Raw genomic sequence first — 22,927 nt, forward strand, 5'->3', positions numbered from 1 at the left:
AATAGCTTGTACCATGACCCAGCACTGGTCTTGGTTAGATGCCAACTACCAGACCCTAAAACAACGGTTTAAAGAGTGGAAAGAGCTCTAACCCCTCCACCCGAACACACGTGCATCTGGCTTGTATTTCTCAATGATGTTTAGACTGGAGGTTATAAACAGAGTGCTTATATATGCAGTTTAGATAATTTGTTCAATACAGCTTAGATAGAGTAACCCGAGGTCTTCATTAATAGGTCTTTAAGGCGCCTAGTTTTTCTGTTTGTAATGGAATGTGGGTGTGGGAAGCAGGGTGGTGGTCACAGAATGGGGGACAGATTAACCCCTTCCAGGTCCAAACAGGCCTTACTTACAAATGTGGGGTTTGTGGTTAAGCCAGGCTGGGTTTTATGAAACATGCACGGCAAGCATTTGTGTAAACAGAGACCCGAGCAGCCAGCCCACACTTTTGAATGGGATTCTGTAAAGAACAGCGACCCACTGCAGCCCCACGGTGGCTTGGTGACAACCACGTGGATCAGCACAAAATGGAGCCGCACTCATTTAAGCCACAGCTGGACCAACTGTGCACCCGCTCCTGATTTCCAGCGACAACCACCGGGCCGCAAGCGGCTCCAAGGGCTAGATGTTATCAGTATGAGTTGCAACAGGGACAAATCTCAAGTTCAAGTCAAAACAATCACTTATAAAAATCAAAAAACAACAGAGAATAGGTCAGGGGAACGACACTGAGTCTGAGTTGACCGTCGACTCAACGGAGACTAACAGCTGCCTAAGGGCCCAGCTAACACGGCAAGTCACTTCCCAAAGGAGCCCTGGGGCTCCCCGGCCTGGCGGCCCTCTCCCCTGGCGGCACCCCCAGGACACGGCCCGACGGGAAGCTGCAAGGAAACTGGGAGGGTTCTCGGCACACACCAGCGACTCGGAGGAGGAGACAGGTCTGCACGGTGCCTGGTCCCCTCCACGCATACGCACACGCACACCCAGAACAAGGTCCTCTACGCAGCCAGTCAGCGAGCTCAAGACACCACAAGCAACGCAGCAGGCTGTCCCACCCGGATGGAAGTCAACACACCACTTCCTGCACTGAACAGGTCTTGTTACCAAGGGAAATACAAACACAGGTCAGCAGGGCTGTGTCTCACTGCGGGAGTGAGCTCCGCACCTCAACGCCAGCAGACCGTGCAGACTGGCACAGCGTGGCCACCCCGGCATGCGCAGGTCTATCACAATCTGCGCCTAACAGGAGAGCAAGCAGGGCACACGGTGGCGAGCAGCACGGCTAGGTCACAAGCCCATCGGTGGCACAGGGGGACTGGAGCCCAAGAGTTCATGCAACGGTGGACTCAGCTGAGGGGCTCCCCAGGCGCCACCCTGCTCACTGCACTGAACCGCTTTGGTTAAAGGGCAGCGCAGGGCCCGTGGGGTCCGCGCTACAAGGGCACCCCGAGCAGGTTCCATACAGGGCACAGACCAGGGACTGGAGCGTGACTGTCATGAGGAAGATGTCTTGGTCAACAAGTCTGTTCCTTAACGCACTGTGCTTTCTCCAAGAACAGGGAGGCCCAATCCAGGGCCATCTGTGAGGACCAGAGGCCTCGAGCTCCCTCTGTCAGGGACGCCATGAGGGAGGCGAGAGCATCTGGAGAGAGAGCGGCCGGGTGCTGACGTGGCTACGCGGCCGAGCCCACACCGCAGTACTTCCTGACTGGGCGGCCCCAGCCCACCGCCCGGCCTCTGTCACGCAGGGGCCGACAGCATCCGCACCTCGTGTGGATGCTCGTGGGGTCGTGCCGGGCATACAGCAAGCGCTCACTACACGCTGCTACCTGTGATGATTAAAACTGGCATTCCCCAAACCTAACATCTATGGTTCTGCTTCAGTAATTTCTTTCTCAAAAACACTCTGCCTGTTATACATAAACATGCGACGATTAGAAGGCAAACAGGTGGGAGAGGGGCAAACTCTTACGTGTGTCCCAATGTTCTATAAAACCACTAGTGAATGACCTGTTTCCAACAGCCATCAGCACGTGTTACGTGCTGGGTAAGTTTCAACGTTTCCATTGAAATGTCAGCACTCCTCAGAACACAACCACGTGGCGTCTGCTGCCATGAAACGGCAGATACTCTTCAACACGTCACAGAGACACGAAGGCATGTTAAATCACAAAGTATTTTACCTTTTTCCGATGCTTCCTTAAATCACTAGGCTGACAGATGCATGCAAAGAAATGAAGAGAAAACCAGATTGATTGTACACTTTGAAGTTAAAAGTTCCAAGAATCAGCACAAGCAAATATATTAAAAAGAGAATGTCAGAACACATAAAAGTGAGATCAGATTTAGAGAAAATGTAGACTGGAAATAGAACATTCTTTGACTACAAAAGTTAAATATAATAAGCCGTTTAAGATTTACTAGAGAAACAGTATAAGTTATTACTCAGGAAGATGTAATTCTATTACAACGTAACTCAGATTATTAAGTTGTGGCATTCTGGATCAACAAAGGGCCCTAGCTGCCCAGTCTGAGCCAAGCTTCTCTGTAACTTAGTTTTTCTTAATAAAACACAAGTCGCACTGTCAAGTATCACCCTAACTGATGAGGAAGTTACCGCAATACCTATCTTAACACTGAACAGATCTAACCACCTATTGGGCATGAATGTAAGAGCCTTACCTAGAATCTGAGTTAAAACTTCTCAAAATAAACTTACTGATTAAAGCAGGCGCCCTGTGTAAATATGTAACAAAAGCGAGCGTAACAGCAGTGGGGTCTTTACACTCTATGACTCACAGAAGGTAATTTAATTTTAAAGCCCATTAAAGACATTAACTGTATACGTTCAGTAAGTAGATGAGATTTAGTTTTAAATACAGGCACCAAAACCAGAAAGTATACTATTAGTGTCACGTGTCCATTAATCCTGCCTGTGGTGGTGGCTTCTTTATGCAAGAAACATTTCCCTCATGAATGAATGACACATGCCATACACAGTCTGTGTAAACACATTCTGCTCCATCCACAGCATGCCTGTAACCATACCTGTTACCCAGGGACACGCTAATGAAAACTTACTGCCACGGGGAGACACTGTTCAATGAGAAATGAAGACAAAGCGGAAACCCCACTGATGAGCCACGACCAGGCACAGACACACTGAGACCACAGCGTCGCAGTGGCCAGGGCAGGCGTGGGAGGGAGTTATAACGGTGGGGGGGGGGGGGCGGGGACCAGGAAGGAGCTGGAGGAATAAACTACAGACCTGGGGGCTGGGGAGGCTGGGGTCTGGACTGACAATTAAAATAAAACAAAGGATGACATGGGAGATCAAAACCAATGATGGCGGCAGACACTGTCAGCCAGTGTGCAGAATCACAAAGACAAGGAAAAACACAACGGGTTTCATAAATTCTCTGAAAGCAATTAAGCATGAAGCCACAAACGAAGCTGTCAGAGTTGTAAATATTAGCTAATGAGTTAATGAGGTGAATTACAAAAACAGTATGTCAAAACACCACAAATGGACTAGTACCACTTCATGTGCCACTAACATGATTTACAGCTGATTTAATTATGTGTTGGCCAACAGGGCAACTAAAATGAAAATAGGTAGACACAGAAAAAAGAAGTGCAATTAGAAGGCAAAATGTTGTAAACGTGGTTTCATGCAGTAAACAGCAACGTGCCCACAAACCCTGCACTAAACACACTCAGAAGTTATGACACGCGCTTTTGAGCTGCACTCTGTCACCAGAAATCGTAAGGTCATGGCCTTTCCAGACGCTGGGGAGTGAAGAGGCCCGGCTGCCTCCCTGGGTGCCTCAAGCCCGCGGCCTTCACCTGCCTCCCACGTGGAGCGGGCGCGAGGAGTGGCCTGGCCCGTTCCGGCTGTGCGCCCTGCACCCTCGTGCGGGCGGGCGGCAGGCTCTCAATGCACCTCCCTCCTGCCGCGAGGACTGCCTGTGTTTTCTCCTGTCACACTGCCTGTTCCAGGAGACGACAACCCTCCGCCTGCAGCTGCTGGGCCACGCAGGCCCCTGCCCGAAGTCACCCGAGGTCACGGTGACAAGCTAAGCTGGCCATCCCAACGGTCAAGTCAGCCCGTCACTGTGCTATCATTAACTGATTAAACACCAGTTGGTTTTAAAGTCTGGAACCTCTGAGCACAGCAACTGTACCTGATTTTCTTCTGGGTTAAAACAAAAGGCCCACCACCCTGTTCAAGAGCTAACTGGGGCGCGTGGGGGCGGTGGCAGGGGGGAGGCGTACTCACCAGAGTCATGATACCTAGTCTGTCCACCTCCCTGGCCGGGCTGTGCGGGATCCTTCGCGGGGTGGACCGCCCGCTGTTCGGCGGGGAGGAGCCGGCGAGCGAGGAGGCGGGGTACGGGGGAATGGAGCTCATCGATCTGAAACGACCAAGGCTGTCTAGACTCCCGCTGCCCACGCGGCTTTCGATCTCCTCTGCCCGCTGCTCTGTGTTCTCCTTTTCTTCCTGTATCAACCTAGACGAAACAAACCGTCACTCCTCCTCTGTCAGCAAACGGACGACAAACCTGCATCTGCTCACAACCAGCAACCAGAGAGATCAACATCTCTGCAGAAATACCCCACTTTTTACCTTCATGATACAGTCAAATTCACAAGTTACCACTGAGCCTCATAAAGCTACTTCTAGTCACTCACGCCTCATTTCCCTAACTTACACTAAAATTCTGACGGGCCTGGATGGTAACTCTTACTGTGCTTAGTGGGGGACCTGCATCTTACGACTCTCACCTTCCCGAGCCTTGGAGCAAAGCTGCACGTCTATCAATTTTTTCAACTAGAAACTGGGAGCTCTTGATACAATAATAATTAAAAAAAAACCAACTCACAAAGCAAAGCAATTAGGAATTTCTAAACACTGAAGTCTAGACTAGACGAAAATGTTGAGTTGAGTATTTTAAAGGTTAATTTGAACAGAAGTGTTATTTGATGAAATTCTCTACCAGACTCATCTGAATTTCTGGATTCATGTCAACCACGCTGCATTAACTTAAAATTCAAGATAACTGCTCTTCTACCCTAGTGTATAGTGGATATTTAAACAGCAGTTCAAATATTTGACTATACAAGTAATTATTTTTATATTAAAACACAAGATCCTTGTAGTAACCTTCCCAATTTAAATTCTACATATACATCCTGAAAGTATTTTTTTTATTATTGACAAGTCAGTGGATAGAATTTTCCATTTTATCAGGTCAACTTGCTGCATAAGGAAAAACCATTTTTGCCCAGCAACGCACCATAGGAATAAAACCTGAAGTACACAGCCCTTCTGCATTTCCCACAGGGATGGGAAGGAACCTGTCAGACTCCTCCACGCTGCACAGGGACAGCCCGTCTCTAAGGAGCCGCCCGCTCCTCGCTGTCTGACGCTCACCCTGCGCCTGTCTCCACCTCCTGCTATCCCCAGGCAGGAGCAGGAACAGGACCAGCACACCCTGGGCGGCAGCCCTGTCCAATCCGCTGGCCTGTGGCAGCTTCACGGGGACTCAGGACTGGTCGTGTGGCTGCGTCAGGTCTGACCCAGGGCAGGTCTCAGGCGCCTGGTCACCCTGCTGCGCCCAGAGCCACGGCCTCTTGATGACACAGGCCATCCTTTGGATTCTACTCCACAGCTGGTCAATTGTTTTGTAAATTAACTATTACAGCTGCTAAGAGGGTTTCTCAGGAAAACATCTTAAATATGTTGAAATACTCAAACACACATCCTTTGATCCCTGTCTTTCAATGGAACAATTTTCACATTAAGTTAATTCCATATAGCAAAATCCAAGTATGAGTGAGACTCTACCAACCCGAAACCCCCAGCTTTCTGTTCCTGGCGGCTTTGCGCCACCCCTGAAAACACGAGGCTCCGAGGGACACCTGGGATGACCCCTCTCAGTGCTAGAGGACGCACGGGCCGCAAGTGGACACCACCTCGGCACCTCGCCCTCTTCGGGGCTCACTTGGAGGGAAGTGCTGCCAAAGAGTGCCCCCCATCCTCCGGAGCTCCTCTTACACCTGCCCCCGCAATGGGCATTTCTCCCGTCACTCAGCCTGCATCCGGCCCTGCCCTGGGAGGGGACCCCAGCCCACGCCACACCTCCCTCTGCACCTGGACTGACATGGTCTCGGCTCTCTGCATCCTGCCCGCCCGCCCAACCTGTGGGCCCTGGTCTGGCGTCCAGAGCGTCACGGGTGGGCCCTGTATGCCCTGCAGCTCTCCCCAGCTGTGCATCAGCTTTTGGGGCAGGGACGGAACACATTCTGCAAGCTCTCACACAAACATTACCCAGACCACAATTGTGGAGAGGATGCCCTCGTCAACTGAGTTTTATCACTAAGGGTCATCTCAGAACTTATAATCTTAAAAGACAACTGAAGTCAGTTTTATCGTCATGGAACATTCAGAAGATACTCACAGGACCTGTTCCAGACTTATCTAAGTGCAACCCAACCTTGCAGAGATGACGCCTGCACCCCTGGCACCGCGCACGACCACAAGTGCGACCCAACCCCGCAGAGACGCCCGTGCCCACCTGATCTCCTTGTTGATGGCGTCCAGCTGCTCCTGCAGCATCATGGCCAGCGTCTGTGCATCGGCCTGCCCACTGGGCGACAGCAGAGCGGCCGAGCTGAAGAGCGTGTCCCTGTCATCCTCGCCGTCAGACACGTCCACATCACTCTCAAACGCCTGGGCCACGTTGGCCAGCACGTTGGCCTGCTGCGCGCGCTCCCAGTCCTGCTCGTTCAGGGTCTGCACCTGTGGGGGAGAGGCCCGTGTCTCAACGGCGACGGTCACAGCAGCTCAGATCCTCCAGGAGCATAAAGATTTTAAACAGAAGCCCAAACGATTCTGGAAAAATGGGCCACAGTGATAAGCTGCTGACATCTATTAAGCAAAAAGCAGTGTTTAAGGAACAGGAAAGGAGGATGATCTCTCTCTTAGAATGCCCGGTGGCATCCAAGCTTTAACGTGGATGGGAGGAACTTGTACGACGTTACTTATAACGCTGGACTGACCAAGTCAGAAACAGAACTCAAAAACTAAGTACAAAAATAACACCTGTGCCACAATCAGCCACGCTAAAGGGAAGTAAAAAAATTAATCGGATCCAAAGCTACCAGCTCCCCAGTTGGCCACAGCTTTTACTGGTGTCATCCAGTAACACACAACTTGAGTTTTGGGAGGTTCCTAGTCCCCTCTTTTAAGGCAACAGCACAGGCAGAAGCCAGCAGCGGCAGCAGAACGGAGGACAGGGCCAGCCCTACAAGCTCTCTTCTCAGGGCATGTGACACGGAGCTGCAGACGGGGCCTTCAGGGACTGCAACTCACGGAGAAAAGGCACATCTACGCTGAGCCCAAGCCCCCTCCGAAGGGAGGGCGTCTGTCATCAGAACAGATATGAAAGGTGTGGCCCCCTCTCCTCTGGGGCTGCCCCAACCCTCCCTCCCATTCTCTCTCAGCCCAGGGTCCTGCTCCCACCTCCCAGACACGACATCACAGCAACCGCAGGAGCCTCGAGAAGCCCCGGGGCCTGTGCCCCTGCACCTGGTCTTCCCTCCCAGGACCCCTCCCCACAGCTAGACCCCCATCCCCGCCGCCCGCCGACTCACTCCAGGATCCTCTGCCATCCTTCCTCCTCCTCTCCGGCCAATCAACTTTCTACTGGCTCATTCCCATCAGCCTCAGAACGTTTTCTCTCTCCTCCTCCTCAACATAACACAACAGACTGCACATCCCCTTCCAGCTACCACTGCCTTTCTCTGCTCCCCAAGCGCAGCCTGTACTCCGTCTCCACCCACTTCTTCCAGGTCTCCACTAGCTCAAGCAGGCCGTGCGCCCCCTCCAGCAGAGCTGCTCCACAGTGCCCATCAAACCCACTACCGAACCCACTCCTTCCTCACCCTTCCTCATGCTCCCTGCTACCCCAAGCATCTCGCTCCCCTGGCTCCAGGCCCCGCCCTCCCCAGGTTTCCTCCTCTATCTCCTGCTGCCCCTTCTCAACCTCCCTGTCCTCCTCTGAATTTTGGGGTGCCTGGCAGCTCTATCCTTGGACCTCATCTCTCTACCCGCTGGCACCTACTTGGTGACTTCATCTTCTTGCAGGCCTTTAAATACCATCTGCACACTCATGACCCCCAGTCCATCTCTAGCTGGGACCTCTCTCGGGTCTGGGCTGGAATAGCCAACTGTCGACCTGACTCGTCCTCTTGGACATCTGATAGGCCTGTCTACTGAGCAGGACCAGGGCCCAACTCCCAGCCTTCCCCAAAGCCGCAGGCTCCCCATTGCAGGAAACAGACTCTGTCCTTCAGCTGCTCAAAACTGAGCCCTGGGCCCCTGGCCCACCTCTCTCTCCTGCACCCGACACCGATCCATCAGCCCAGCTTCCTGTCATGACCTCTCACCTCCAAGTGGCTCCTTCTCTCCCCTCTCCAGGTCTCTGCTAAATGTCTCCCTCTGGTGATACCTCACTGGCCACTCTGTTTAAAATTATTATCCCCTCCTCGTTCTCCAACTTGCGGTACCCCCAGTTTCCCTTCCCTGCTTATTACCATCTGACATGGTGGTTTAAAAACACGTCTGTGAATTCTTTAATACCCCTCCCTTCAAGAGGCAGAGGGGCTCCTCCCCCCAAGCCCCGACGAATGAGGGCAGGACCTAGCAGCTCACTCTGACACACAGAATGCAGTGGCAGTGAAGCTGTGTGGCTTCCAAAACTGGGATGTAAAAGGCTCTGGGGCGTTCCCCTCCTCTCTCCCCTAGTGAGTTTTAAGGAAAGCCAGCCCAGAAGAAGGTCCCCTCACCAGCTGAGTGAGTCTGGAGGGCACCGTTCAGCCACAGCTGAGCCTTCCAGCGGCGGCCACCCCAGGAGGCCTCGCGCCGGAACCATCCCGCTGGGATGCTCCCGAGTGCACAGAACCGAGACCCACTCAGCATGCACTGCTAAGCCACTAAGCTCTGTAGTGACTTACACATAGTGACGGCAGCTAACGCACACGCCAGACTTGACCTGACTTCTCATTTACTGCTGTCTCTCCCACTAGAATGGCACGTGCACTCAGGGCACTGTGTCTGGTTTTTATCCACGGCCATAGCCCTAGGTCTATGATGACGCCTGGCCCACATTAGCTGTTCACTGAATATAGGCGCTCAAAATACAGAGAAATACATGAAAATATATACTATAAAACAGACAAAAATGTGAAAGTATTTAAACTTCCAAATGAGAATCCTTCCCACTAAAAGACGATGCACATGTGTATTCATTAACTCTTAATTACTACTTCAAAACTGTAGTATAGTCAGCACTGTGCTGCACTTGAGTAGGTCATATTTTATCAGAATTTCTTCTTTAAAAAAAAAATGCACGCCTTAAAAGTCAGTAAACACTTAGCTAGAGAAAGGAAAACAGCATGGGGAGGGGAGAGAAAGCGACCTAGCAACGAACGCCTTTGCTCCAAAACAGCCCCAAAATCGCAGGACAAGGAAAGCGGCGACTGACGCTGACGGGGCCCTTGCCTTGGAAGGCTCGTCTCGGAGCGCTGCCAGCCGGCCCTTCTGCGGGCGCCGCAGCACCGCGCTGCCGCTGTAGGGCTCCACGGGCCCGTCCGCCACCGGGAACCTGAAATCCGGGACGCTGCCCAAGTGGGGTCGGCTGAAACACGGGGGAGAAAAAGATCGTTATTAAAAGAAAAGTGAACTTGCTTTGCTGGTCAAGTCAGACCCGGTCAAGGTGGGGAGAAGTAACCTCACACGCAAGGTCTCCAAGAAGGGCACCCCCCTCACTGGCCCGCCCAGCAGCCCGCTGCCCGCCGGTGCTTCTGAGCTTTGTCAGTGATGTGCCCACCACGCTCCGAAGCACCAGGATCTAACCTGTGGAACGGAGTTTGACCTGCCCCTCTTGCCTGCCACTAAGCTACAGGATCCTTGATGTCGGACCACGAGCTACATCCAGTCACACCGTCTATACAGCCAACGGCTTGCCCTGGTACCCACACGGCAGGTGTCGAAATGCAGTGTGACCTGCTGAGCGCCATACCCGTGGTGAAGGGGAACCCCTCTCAGCCTCGCCTGGTCTAGCTCAGCTCTCAGCGCTTCCAGGTTTAGTATGAGCTGGTCCTACAAAACAGCAAATGACACACGTGGCAGCCATCTCTTCCAGGATTCAAATTACTTGCATCCAGTGTGCTCACATGTTGAACATAACCATAACAGTTCACATTAGCAGTTATAAATACCCAACATTTTAATTCTGAGAAAATTTTTGCTAAGAGTCCTAGAGCAAACACAAATACTCAAACCACCAAAATAACTTTATAAATCCTAGTGAACAGGGAGTTATATCTAGGTCATAGGACAGTTGTTAGACGATAAACACCAAGCCTTAACAATAACGCATTTTGCAGAGAGAAGCAGAACTCTGTGGCGGGATGTGAGGAACAGTCACCGGCTACTGCACTGACCTCTCTGATTATTTTTAACAGTCCTACATCGAGCACACATTCACACACTTATCATTTGTCCGCCCAACTTCATTTCTGTACCCAGTAAAACAATAAGGAAAACTGATACATTTCTGGAGTCACCCAGTAACCTTCCAGATCTGCACTGTCCACTAGAGTGGCCACTAGGTACCTGGAAAGGGGCCAGCCCGAATGGAGATGGGCCACGACTGTGACAGGCACGGGAGATTTCAAAGACTTCAAGTGAAAAAAACAGTCAAGTAGCTCATTAACTTCGATATCAACTACATGATAAAAGAACATTTTGACTACATCAGATTAAATAAAATTAATTTTGCCTGCTTCTTTTCACTGCTTCAAACATGGCTACGAGGAAATTCTAGATTACGACGTGGCTCGAGGCATCTTTCTGCAGGGCCGCGCACCTCCGGGCGGAAGGCTGATGCTGGTGCTCTCAGACGAACCCAGGGAGGACTCGGAACCCTGGAGCGCACACAGCCACCGGGCTCCACACACATGCGCCCGGCTCCACACACATGCGCCCGGTGTGCAGAGCCGAGAGCGCTACACACCTTACAGAGAGGACCAGCCTAGAGAAAACGTAACGCAGCTTCTGCCAGACAGCTGCAGTAATTACAACAACGAGCCCGGCTCAGTCCAGCTCCTAGCAGACTTCTAAAAGATTCAGAGATTTAAGTACCTTGTCATGTTGCGTTTCTTCTAACTGCTTTTTCGCATTTTCAACTTCCCGTATGAGAGAATTCTAAAAAACATATAAATAGTCCTTTAGTGTTCATTCTTAAAAATGTTCCACATAATACAATTCGGCTATACTTCTGTTTAAAATCACAAAGCACTGCAGAAAAGACAGGGACTGTGTGCATGTACTAGACAGCGTGTCACGCTCCCACGGAGTGAATGCCAACCACGCGGACGGGCAGTGTCAGCACTAATCTGTACACGTGAAATTTACTTCTTCACTGACAGATTCTCTAGATAGAAGTTTATGGCATGAGTTTAATCTGGTAAACTGCACCAGCTTTCAGGTTGTGCAGTTCACTGGTCACTGGGGAAACCTGGCACGTGTTTCAGACGTAAGACTCAAATCTAAGACAAAAATATTCCTACCTCCAGGCCGGCCCACTGACCAGGGAGGAACTGAGGTGACGGCCCTATGGGGTCTCTAATCACGCATTTCACAATGGGCTTTGTGTCAAATGAGAGGTGTCCCGTGATCAGAGGTCACCACTGGTCTCTCTCAAACAAGGGTCACCCCAGGTGCCAACCCCAGGGAAGGCTCTGGGCTTCATCCTGCAGGACACGGGTGCACCTGGGCAGGTTTTCTGAAAGCCTGAATCCAAGCACGGCTCATCAGAGCTTCCCTGACATAGCTTCTGACACCCCTTTGCTCTGCTTACGGCTCAAGCGGGTCCATGGGGACAGCAGCCCGAGTCCGCGCCTGGACATTCTCCAAACCAGGTGAGAAGAGAGCAGGCAGGAGCTGGCTGTGCGAGTGTTTGTTTTTAGCTGATTAAACCCTTCAGGTGACACCACGTAAAAGAGACAGAAGCCGACTTCCAACACCAGTGCAACGAAGGGGCAAGGGCTGGACCCAAAAAAGGATCCCACCGCAGGGGACGGCAAAGCAGGGCCCGGCGGCCGAAGCTGACTCACCGCCATTTCTGCAGTCACACTCCACCGGCACGCAGCCCACCCACTCCTCTGTGTGCCGTCCGCGGCTGCTGTCGCTCTAGCTCCCGATTAGCACAAGCTATTTCACTCAGTCACTCATAACCAGTAAAAGCCTGGACCACTCACTCTCCAGCCTCTATAGAGACAGCTTCCCCACTCCTGTTCCGGAGCTCCCCACACACACAACCTGGCAGGACATGAGGGGTGTCGGTTAACTCGGGGAGTGGATGACAGCTGGTACTTCCTCCTCCATGAAGAATCTACTGTGTGTGACGGCCGCTGGCCACCGCTATGCGTCACTCCTCAGGCACAGAGCACAAACGCACTCTCTGTAAGGGGGACCCCCAGTGACACGGGGACACCTCACCTTGTCTTCCAGAGCAGCCATTCTCTCCTTCAGATGAAGCTGAAGCCTCTCATTAGATTCTGAAAGAAGCTTGTCAACAGTGTCTGATAAACGTTTATTATGTTCTTCATTCATTTTTTCTCTCTGCCTTGCCTAAAACAAGAAAAACAAAAACTCACAAACTTCAAGGACAGCATGATCTTTGCTTTCAAAGTGCCAAGGACAGTCACTCCCAGGCCGCTGCTCCCTGCTGCCATACCAGCGTCCTCCTGCAGGATCACCAGAACCCACTCACAGGTGTGGAGAAACACAGGCACCAGTCCTCCAGACATCACACGTCACCATGTTCCCCCCACTGCTTCTGTTAAACGAAGCTCCCATGGGGCCTGAGGAACGTCACCAGTCATCAGCTGTCAGTTGGACGCAGGGAGCAGCTTTTGTGCAGAAATAAGCATATTTTTAAGAGCACCAGCTTCTACACACACTGGTGGAGGAATTTCCCAGGACGTAAACAGAGACTTGGGTCTGGATGGAGGGGGTAAAATGAATTCAGTTCACAAAGCAAAAGGTAAAAAAATTCATTTTGGAAAAAAAAATCAGATGTTCACACATGTTTTTCTTTATACTCCTACATCAGTTGAATTTTCTGTAACGATAACATATTAGAGACTAGAAATTATGCTAAGTAATTTTGAAATGTAGTAACAAAGTTGGTAAGTTTGTGTTTTATAAAATTAGCATCAATTTCATGGTTTAAAAAGCTTGTTTTCATCCCACATTCTGAAGGAACACAAAAGGGAAGTGGACAGAGGGGACAGGAAGTGCTAACAGCAGCCCGCGTCACGGCGGGTCACCCGAGTGGGTCATCGCAGTGCTCAGGGCTCCCCCCAGGTGGAGGGCAGTGCGGCACGGGGCTCAGGTGTGTGCTCCAGCCACGCTGCCCAGTTAGGAGGAGGGAACCCATGAGGCCTTGCCAACGCCCTCAGCCCCTCCATGCACTGGGTCTCCCCATCTGTGCACCGTGGGTGCTGGCCCCTCCCTCCCTCCCAGGCGGCTGCAGGACTGCGTGTAAAGCACTCAGAACCACACTCCACACACAGCAGCCACCGCCACCTGGAAGAGACCCAGTTCTCCACAGTCAGGTCTCAGCTTTCAAATACTTTCAAAGCAAGGTGACTTAAAGCATTTACTCTGAACTGCATTAGTGATGAACAGTACCCTGATCTCAACGGCCACCACGAGCCAGTTCTCAAAGTAATGAAGTGCGTCCCTAGATCAGTAAAAATCTGATCCTCTGCCCAAGGGCGGGGGCGTGTGCTGGGAGGCAGGGGCTGCATGAGCCGCAACCCGCCGAGGGGCGCCGAGTCGTCACCCCTGCGAGCGCCTGGTCCAGGCCCTGCGGGCCACGCCAAGAGCACAGGTCTCTGGTGATGACGGTACTGATGTTACAGGCTGAGTGCCGGCCGGACATGGATGACCATCCGCTCTGTTTCCTGGATGATTCTTCCGTGCTGACATGTGACCAAGCGTTCCAGGGAAAGCGCTCTCAGGACCGGCCTGATGTGGAGCTCCACCACCACATTCTCTGAACACTCTTTTGTATCCCAGCTCACCTACGGCTTTCCTGGCGCTCAGAACAGCCTTCCCCACAGACACCTTTGTGCCGGGGGTAGTAACGTGGCATCTGGGGACAGAGATCAGGCCCATGACCTGGACTGGGGACTCCAGAGCCACACCCCAGGCAGGCAGGCTCATCCTCTAGGATGATGTGGTTACTCTTGCGTTTCAGGGAGACCCCAGGCCAGCACCTCGGGCCTGTCTTGGGGGCACCCGTCGGGTTCCGCTTGTACCTGTAGCGCCTCCTGACAGGAACTTCCTAGGCAGAGCAGCAAGCAGCCTTCTAGGCCATGGGGACCCCTACCCCCTGCACATTGTCTATGGGCAAGTTTCCTACCCGCCTTACACCTGGTCATGGAGTGGAGGCAGCTCACAGGCGAGGCAACAGCTAAGCACATGCGACAGGTTCAGAGAATGGACACCCAACCCCCTACCCCGGCTCGAGCTGGCCTCGGCCTCGTGCCCAGACACGTACCCGCTGTAGCTCCTGGTTCTTCTCCTCTAACTGGGCCTCCATCTGGCGCAGCCTCTCTTCAATGTTGCCATGCCTCTCCTCCGCCTGTCAGCAAGGAACAGCGTCAGTCTAGCTGACAATTGCACCCCGCTGACGACAAGCCAGCGACCACTGCTCGAGCGACAAGCACCACATGCCACGTGCGGGCTCCCCCGTGAGAGGGAGAGCTCGGGCTTCCACCAGCCCCGCGTCCACGCGGCTTCGGGTGCTGGACCGCGGCGGTGGCCGACGTGGGAGGGAAGATGCACTCCTGCCCCCGCCCCGGGCCCGCATCGACGGGCTGAGCCCCGACCTCGGACAGGTGCCGGCGAGGCAGCCGGGCAAGCGGGAAAGCGGCAGGCACAGGGGAGCAAGGCGCACAGGCTACCTTCCTAGGCTGGGGGGCGAGTTCCCACCGCTTAGCCTCCTTAGCAGCGGAGTTTCCAGAGGACAAAAGGTCAGACTACAAGGCCGACCAGGGGCAGGAGAGACGACAGGGAGAGAAGAAACCAGGACTTTAAACGCAGATCACAAAGAGGAAACAGTGCTTCTGTGACAGCTGTGGGCGAGGAGCTGGCTCCTGTGCGCACCGGCACCCAGCCCCAGGGCCAGCAGCTCGCCAAGCCCCAGGCGGCAAAACACGACTCCTGACAGAGGAGCCAGCACAGGCCTGGGCCGGCTCCTCCGTGCCTGCCCGGTGCCCGCTGGCTGCGCAGGGGAAGCCCCTTCTAGGCCCAGGAAGGCCGGATGGCCCGCTGGCCCGTGCTCTGCCGCTGGCGAGGGTGAGCCGAGCCGGCCCTGTGCCGGTGGGAGGCCGCCCCGGGGCAGGGGTCTGAGGGCTGCGAGGGCAGTCGTCACTCGCTGAACAAACGAATTAATGACTTAAAATGTGTTTATTACAGATTTATTCTGGTTGTCCTTCCGAGAGAACGGGACTTCCCTATTTCTGAGAAAAAAAAGCCTGTCTTCCACACGAGGCTTCCGCCCCGCGCTCCGCTCTGCCACTTAAACAGCTCTAAGCAGCAGCGGCTCTCCCTCAGGTGACGCGCACGGGGCACAAACAGCACACGTGGCAAAACTGGAGGGTCAACTCAGGGATGACAAAAAAGGGGATGACGCCTGACATCTTACACGTATGCCAGACAAAGCAGCACTGAGAACCAGTCTGAGCTATTTCGTGGCGCAAGGACGTAAGAACAACAAGGCACATGAACATGTCATGTTCAAGACCCAAATCCCGCCGTCTGACCCCGAGCACGAGCCAAGGCAGCACCTTAGAGAGCGCGGCCACCCTCTGGGCCAGCTCGGCCTCCACCTCGGGGAGCGTCTCCGCTTTCCGCAGGGTCTGCTGCAGCTTCTGCTCCGCCAGCTCCAGCCGCTCCTGTAGCTGGCGGTTTCTGTCCTCAGTCTGCGAAATGAGAGCCAAGGATCAAACCGGGCAAACCTGCGAGCCATTCGTTTCCATGTTCAATAAACCGAAACAAAACCTACACGCAGGTGTCTTCCAAATTAGTCCCGAAGGAAACAACAGCTTTGGCAGCTGCTTTGGAGCAAAATTTTTCTTTCTGTGAGGAGTACGCACCCACTTTCCTGGGCTTGATTTCAACATGCAAAACATCTCCTGCCAAAGTATCTGCTTTTCCTAAATACCTCCAAAGAAGTCTTTAAAAGACAATTCTGTGGAAGCTTATTCATTCTCACTGACCGGACTAACCCTTCTTTAAAAACCATCAGACTCGGCGTCGAAGGCAACGCTGCCCCGGCAGGCCGCCGGGCAGGTAAGCCACGACACAGCTTTCACCGCCTTTGAAACACTGACCTTCTGACAGTGCGCCTAACAAAACGCCAGGCACATTGTTTTGGTGAATGTGTGATTATTCTTTTTAAAAAATCCTCTTACTCTAAAAAATTTCAATGTAGAAAATACAGAGTTTAAAAAAAAATTATAAATCATCTCTAAATTCAGGTCCCTGAGAGGTTACCATGTCCCCAAGCACTTTTCTTCTTTCTTCTGTGCGCACTCACCTCTGTGTGCACAGACACATGATATGTTATGCTTTAAAACGCTCAGAAAATAAAATCCTCACATGTAGTAGTATGAGCTGTCTTTTACTGTCATTATTTTGCACACCATTCCACACTATAAATTTTGATGGCTTTCTAGTATTTTATTTTTTATCTTTATTTTGGGCCTAATGATATAATTCATAACATATCAGACAAACTCATTTCACTTTTAAGAAGTGGATTTGGGCGTTCGGTTAACCCTTGATTACCTGAGACCACACTGAAACAGAGCGAGCATGGCTCACCAAACCACAGGAGGCACAAAATTTACTGAGGCTGCATTTCTAAATCTGCCATTTATCACGCTGACCCCAGTGACTAACTGGGGTAGCCAGCTGCCTTGATGTTCTTTGCCACTGTCTGCTCTTTTGGTAAAAATGCTAACAAGCAACAGATTACTGTTCACTTAAAACAGAAGAAAAGAATCAGGAGTGTAGCTCCAGAAGATGGTTCAACCAAATCCTAAGTAAGTAGAACCTGTAAGTTGAAGTCACCCACACTTGTGAGAGTAACATTCCAAGGTCATGAAAAGACCACTGGGGCTTGACTTCCAACATGGAAGTCACGGGAAAAGGTCTTTAACATCATTAATCAATAAAAGCCAGACAGAGTTCAATAAAACCACTACCTGTCGATGCATGGAATCTTTATTTGCAATTTCATTTTCAAGTTTGTCGTTGAGGTCGTGCACAGAGGTGGCCTCACGCTGTGCTGCGAGGTAGCGTTTCTCAAGAGTAGTGATTCTCTCTTCCATGTCCTCCTTTTGGGCCATGGCCTGCATCGGGCATATCAGAGGGCAACAGGTGAGTAACAGGTAGCACACTGACACACTTGAGAGAGAAAAGGGTGGACTAAATCCTAATTTTCAAATCAAATAAAAAGTTAGTGTCCTCAAAATTAAACTGACAGAGAGGCCAATATTCTTCTCCAAGGCAAATGAAAACACACCTACATCAAGTACAAATGTTCACCTGCATGATCAGCACTCATCTGTCTTAATGCTATGCCCAGCCGCTCAGTTTACCAAAGCTTATCCTTTTCTATATATTATTTCACAAAAAAAGTATAATAAAATATCCCACTACTGCAAAAATTCCAGGTGAAGGTATCTGCCACGAAGACAGGCCCTCTGTTTGCCTCACGATTCAAGTGGACTTCACCCAGGACAGCGAGTGGCCCCTCAACAGATCCAACAGTGAGTGTCTTGTTTTGTCAGGTAAGAGGCGGATAGAAGCTCATCCAATTACCAGAAAATTAAAGCAGTAATACGAACAAATAGAAACAGAAGTCAAAGTTTAATATAACTGGAAGCAACATTCTAAAGCAAAATTTCATCACCCAGAATCAAACGCTGATACCACGACCAGAACTCTCTACTTAGAGCAATTCCTGTGCCCCACGCTCAAGGCCCATTCCAGGCCCCTCCCTGTTTGCTATGTAACTAATGTTAGCAAAGTTTAGTATTAAAAGTGACAAGTCAAAAAAATTTCCAAGTTTCTCTGCATATTAAACTCTGCCACACAGTCTCCTACTGTCGCCCAAGACTAATGTAGATTATGCAATACATGCAAGGACTTTTGTTTTGATTATTCACACCAAGCTGCTAAACAGAAAATAAAACTGCTCTGCATGCATACATAAGGGGTTCTCTCTGTGGTGGTCTCACGGGGTGGGGGGGATGGGGGGTTGCCTATTCATAAAGGAGAGGTGACACTGACAAGAGAGGCACCAGAAGCATCCAGCACTCATTCACTTTTACAGTGAGAATTAGGTGGTTTCTCATCAATCAGGTGAGTGCCGATCATACAGGTGAGCATCTGTGACATCTGACGTAGGTGCGTTTTCACCCCGCTCTGTCTGACCACCGACACTCGGCGCCATTTACTCATTCAAGGCGCAGCACACGAGGCAGGTCAGAAAAGCGGAAGACGCCCGACACCGCCCCCGAACAGAGCCCACAGACTGGGCACAAGTCCCGCTGGGGGAACCCCGTGCACCAGAGGGAAGCCTGAGCCCAGACAGCCCAAAACAGGCAGAAGCGAGGGACGCGCATCCAGGCGCGACAGGGCCGCGGCGCAGCGCAGGAGCAGGGCCGGCCCCACGTCGCGCCGCAGCCGGACCAGGCCTCCCCGCCTCTGAGGACCTCAGGGAGAGGAGACTGACCACACAACGGGGGACACAGCCAATCAGCCCCAGGACTGCTCTACTCTGCTCTTACTTACACACCAGCCCAAGGTGGAGGCGACGGGGGTGGGAGGTGAGGGGCCATCGAACCCAAACAGCCCACACACTCAGCCCCATGGCGTCACCAACCCTGCTACGGCCACTCACTTCGCGAACGTCTCGCTGCAGCTTCGTGTTCATCTCTTCAGACTTGATGAGGTCTTTCCGGGCGGTGTCCAGGTCCTCCTCCAGCTCCGTCACGTGGCTGGAGAGGGCCGCCAGGCGCTCCTTCATCTGGCTCTGCTCTCTTGACTGCTTGTCTATGACCTCCTGGAGCTCCACCACCTTGGCAAGGTCCTCCTCGTGACTGAGAGACCCATCGGACGATCTCTAGTGGGGGAAAGGAATCCTTAGACAGCCCCGTCTGGTGAGCGAGGAGAGAATGAGCTCCCGAGAAACGCGAAAAGTCACAACTGACTCCTGCCGGCCAGGGCCGCACGGAGAGAGGGCCGGCGACTTGCCTTTCCGTTTGCGCTCGGCGCGCTTTCCTGCTCATGGTTTATGTCAAGCACCCCGTCGGTTAGTGTTTTCTTCTGGTTATTCTGTTCTTTCAGAATCATTAGCTAAAACCAAAAAGTGGAATATGAGAGTAAAGAAACAAGTAGCAAAACTCCACTTGGAGAAACACAATTGTAAACTGTAAACAGTGTAAAAAGAAAACACACGGGGCGATGTTACCCACCCCGAACACAGCCAGGTTGCTAACGTCGGACTATCGTCCGCTGAACCAGCGGGCACTTAAGAGACTCGGCAACTCTGAAATGAAAGCCTGGCTTACTCTGCAACGACTCACATGGGCTGGTCCTCAATCAGAAAGTTAAACGACATCTGACATCCACAACTAGTCTTCATGCTTTTTTTTGTTTGATTAAGGGACACAAATTAAACCCCAATCAAATTACAGGATGATTTATCAAGCTTACCTCTTTGTGGGTGGCACCTAATTCTTCTTCTAACAAACTACACCTTTCAAGTGCTACTCGTAATCGCTCTCTCACCTGAAAATAAAAGGGGCTGAGTTACCGTATGTGTGTTAATTTAACTCTTAGTGTATAGTTATCCTAATACAGTTACTGTAATATAACATAACAGGATACCTTTAGTCTCTTTCATTGATGTTAACGTCAAGAAAACCTGCTTGTCAGTAGCTCTTTTTTCCTTTTTCTTTTTTTGCAGGGGGAGGAGGTACTTAGGTTTATTTATTTATTCATTTAATTAAAAAAATTTTTTTTTAATGGAGGTACTGGGGATTGAGCCCAGGACCTCGTGCATGCTAAGCATACACTCTGCCACTGAGCTGTACCCTCCCCCTCAACAGCTTTAGATTTTAAGTTTAAGAAAAACCTTCCCTCTAAATAAATTATATTACCCAATTCTTAATAAAAAATCAATATACAGAATATAATAAATCTTTTTTTGTTTTATGAGGGGAAGGCTATTCGGTTTACTTACTTATACCTGGAGGAGCGTGAGCTGCTGCCTACCACTTGAGCTACAACCCCCCCCCGAACATAGCAAACCTTAGACACTTATGCCAACTAGTACTTTTTAATCATATAGAGCTGTCTTCTTACAGAAAAAAACTTGTTGACAAGAATTCAAGGTCAAAAGTAAATCAAAGTTACACAAACGCCTATGATGTCCGTCCAATGACACAGCATGTACACAAATTAAGAACTGCCCCGTGGCTGAAGGTACCTTTTCATCCAGAGCTTTGTGGTGTTCAAATAAAGATTTTAGTGCTTTGAGTACTTCAACCTCGCTAGACACGCCCGCTGGGGACTGCGCCTGCCTCTTCACCACTGTCATCCTGAGCGACCTCTCGTGCCTGGAGACTAGGCATTCCAAATGTTCTAACAGCAGCTGGAAGAAAAGGACAATGAACACAGGTTTTAAAGAGCATTTTCAATTTCCTACTTGAATCTGGGCACATATGCCTTTTAATCTCAGGCTAAGACAAGCCTGAATCCCTTCAAATCAGCCTAAAGTTAGAGAAGGTCCCCCCAAATGTATTAAAATATCATTAATTTTCATAAATTTGCAAGCAAGGTATGAGAACACTGAACTGATAATCATTCAGTTCAGAGGGAAAAATGTCAAAAATGCGTTTAAAACCAAACAGAATGGATCATCTTGTGAGTTTAAAGACAGCAAAGCCGATCTCAACGGTGACCCGGAGGCAAATGTTACAACAGCGAGAGTCTGCATCCTGACCCTGGTGTTGTTCCTTTCCGCTTTCAGTTCAGCAATTTCTTCTTCTCTTTCAAGGAGCTGTTCCCTGCATACATTGAGTTCTTTAGTAAGTGCTGCAAACTCCTAGAAAACAGTAAAACAATAAAATAAAATAAGATAAAATAGAGATCCTTTAAAGACTGGCTCCTGTCAAGCCTCTCCAGTCCTCACACAAAGGCAACTCCCACCAGCGGATACACAGGAACTCCCTGATCCTCCAGAGAAAGAGGACCGGCCCAAGACCACACAGACTTCCGTAGTGCAGACCCGCCGTCTCCCCTGCACCCGGCCCTGGCACGCACATGGTGAGGGAGGGCAGGGAACCCAAGCCTGCCCTCTCAAGATCCAGGGACGCCCAAGATATTTTCCTGAACATAAATCCTAAGACCAAAGTGGATAAAGACACCTTTAAATGACTCACAGAAGTGTGATCCAGAACCACTGGCAGAATAAAGAAAAAGGCCTATAAGGCCACCAGGCTTTGGAGTGTCCCCAGGAGAAAGGCTGATGGTGCCCTGAGACCAGTCTGTCAGCCTGGCTTCACTGAAGTCACCCAGCCGTTCAATAAACTGGTTAATGTGGTCAATTTATGTTACATATATTTTACAATTTACAGACACGCGTGCGCGCTCACGCACACACACAAGGCTCTTTGGAGACAAGGCTGCTCCTGAGCGCACAGATTAGCTAAAGAAAGTGAACAACTCTTCAGTGCTTCGGCGTAGACCTGCAAACACAAAGAAATTCCAGTAACTCTGGATAGAAATATTCCAAATGTGTCTTTGAACCCATCAAAGATTGTGTCCAGTGTCGATACATCTTCAGAGAGCTGGCCGGCAGCATTCAGCGACAGGGTTTGTGGCTGAGAAGCAGGGAGGGAGGGGCAGCCAAACAGACTACGTCTCCTCTCCATGTTCTCCCAGAAAGTTCCTTTTCCTTCCTGAGTTTCAAAGATTTCTTTTGGATGTGCCAATATGAATGATACCGAATACCCTGACTTACAGCTCCTCTGACAACTGACTTCAGTTGACTGTCACACCATCTAATACCCAACGTTAATGAGAGTTCTCATCTAATCACCGAGATCCTGCATCAGAAAACATGCCTCCTGTCGCAGGTGAGAGAAAGCCCGTCTCAAACTAGCCGAGGCTGAGGGACAGAGCTGGCCCCCGGCTCGCCTGCACCCAGGGACCTGGATTTTCATTTGTCACAATGTCCTCCTTGTGCTGCAATCTGGGTCAATGTCGTGAAGAAAATGCCAATTCACTAAATCTGTCTTTGATTATGTCCAACCCAAAGTTTATCATTCTAACATCTTTTTCATTTACTAGATTTCAAACTGCTTTTTGGCCTTGCCCTCATGCTCTTGTTTCATTTTTGTCTGTTTTTGTTTTCCAATTTCTAGTTGCTTTTCATGGATGTTAATTTATCTTTTTAAGCATCTTAAACATACTTATGCTGACAGTTCTGCCAGACCATCCACAAATTTCACAAGGAGTGAGCGTATGGATTCGTAAGGAGCTGGCTCTGGGAAGAGGTCCCAGGACGAGACGTCCTAGTGTCATGGGACCTGGGATCCAGCTCACCTTGAGGAGGATGTGATGTTTCTGGTGCCCGCCTCCCTGCCTGGTGTCCAAGGCCTCGGGCCAGAACTACGCTTCCATGGTGACTCAGGGCCCTGCTGCCTGCCCCAGTGGAGACAGTGCAGATGGTGCTGGAGAATCGACCAACAGGCAGTTCTGTGCATC

At 50.9% G+C, this 22,927-nt stretch overlaps 1 protein-coding gene across 5 annotated transcripts in view; it reads right to left on the reverse strand.

Annotated features, from left to right (window-relative positions):
• The window catches only part of PPFIA1 (PTPRF interacting protein alpha 1), a 77,216-nt gene that overhangs the window by 22,475 nt on the left and 31,814 nt on the right, over nt 1-22,927 (reverse strand). For 4 of the 5 annotated variants that reach the window (XM_031448148.2, XM_031448147.2, XM_064492022.1 and 1 more), the window contains exons 3-16: nt 21,162-21,263; nt 20,646-20,810; nt 19,871-19,945; nt 19,409-19,510; nt 19,056-19,277; nt 17,353-17,499; nt 15,931-16,065; nt 14,640-14,723; nt 12,569-12,700; nt 11,210-11,272; nt 10,086-10,165; nt 9,566-9,701; nt 6,579-6,802; nt 4,280-4,511 (exon numbers count right to left, since the gene is read on the reverse strand). In XM_031448148.2, the coding sequence (XP_031304008.1) occupies nt 4,280-4,511; nt 6,579-6,802; nt 9,566-9,701; nt 10,086-10,165; nt 11,210-11,272; nt 12,569-12,700; nt 14,640-14,723; nt 15,931-16,065; nt 17,353-17,499; nt 19,056-19,277; nt 19,409-19,510; nt 19,871-19,945; nt 20,646-20,810; nt 21,162-21,263 (1,899 nt within the window). Of the gene's footprint in view, nt 1-2,183; nt 2,214-4,279; nt 4,512-6,578; nt 6,803-9,565; nt 9,702-10,085; nt 10,166-11,209; nt 11,273-12,568; nt 12,701-14,639; nt 14,724-15,045; nt 15,121-15,930; nt 16,066-17,352; nt 17,500-19,055; nt 19,278-19,408; nt 19,511-19,870; nt 19,946-20,645; nt 20,811-21,161; nt 21,264-22,927 lie in introns of all 5 variants that reach the window. The other variant, XM_064492023.1, reaches the window with a different exon arrangement.

Source organism: Camelus dromedarius, chromosome 12 (assembly GCF_036321535.1).
Source record: "Camelus dromedarius isolate mCamDro1 chromosome 12, mCamDro1.pat, whole genome shotgun sequence".
In the NCBI taxonomy this organism is placed as follows: Eukaryota; Metazoa; Chordata; class Mammalia; order Artiodactyla; family Camelidae; genus Camelus; species Camelus dromedarius.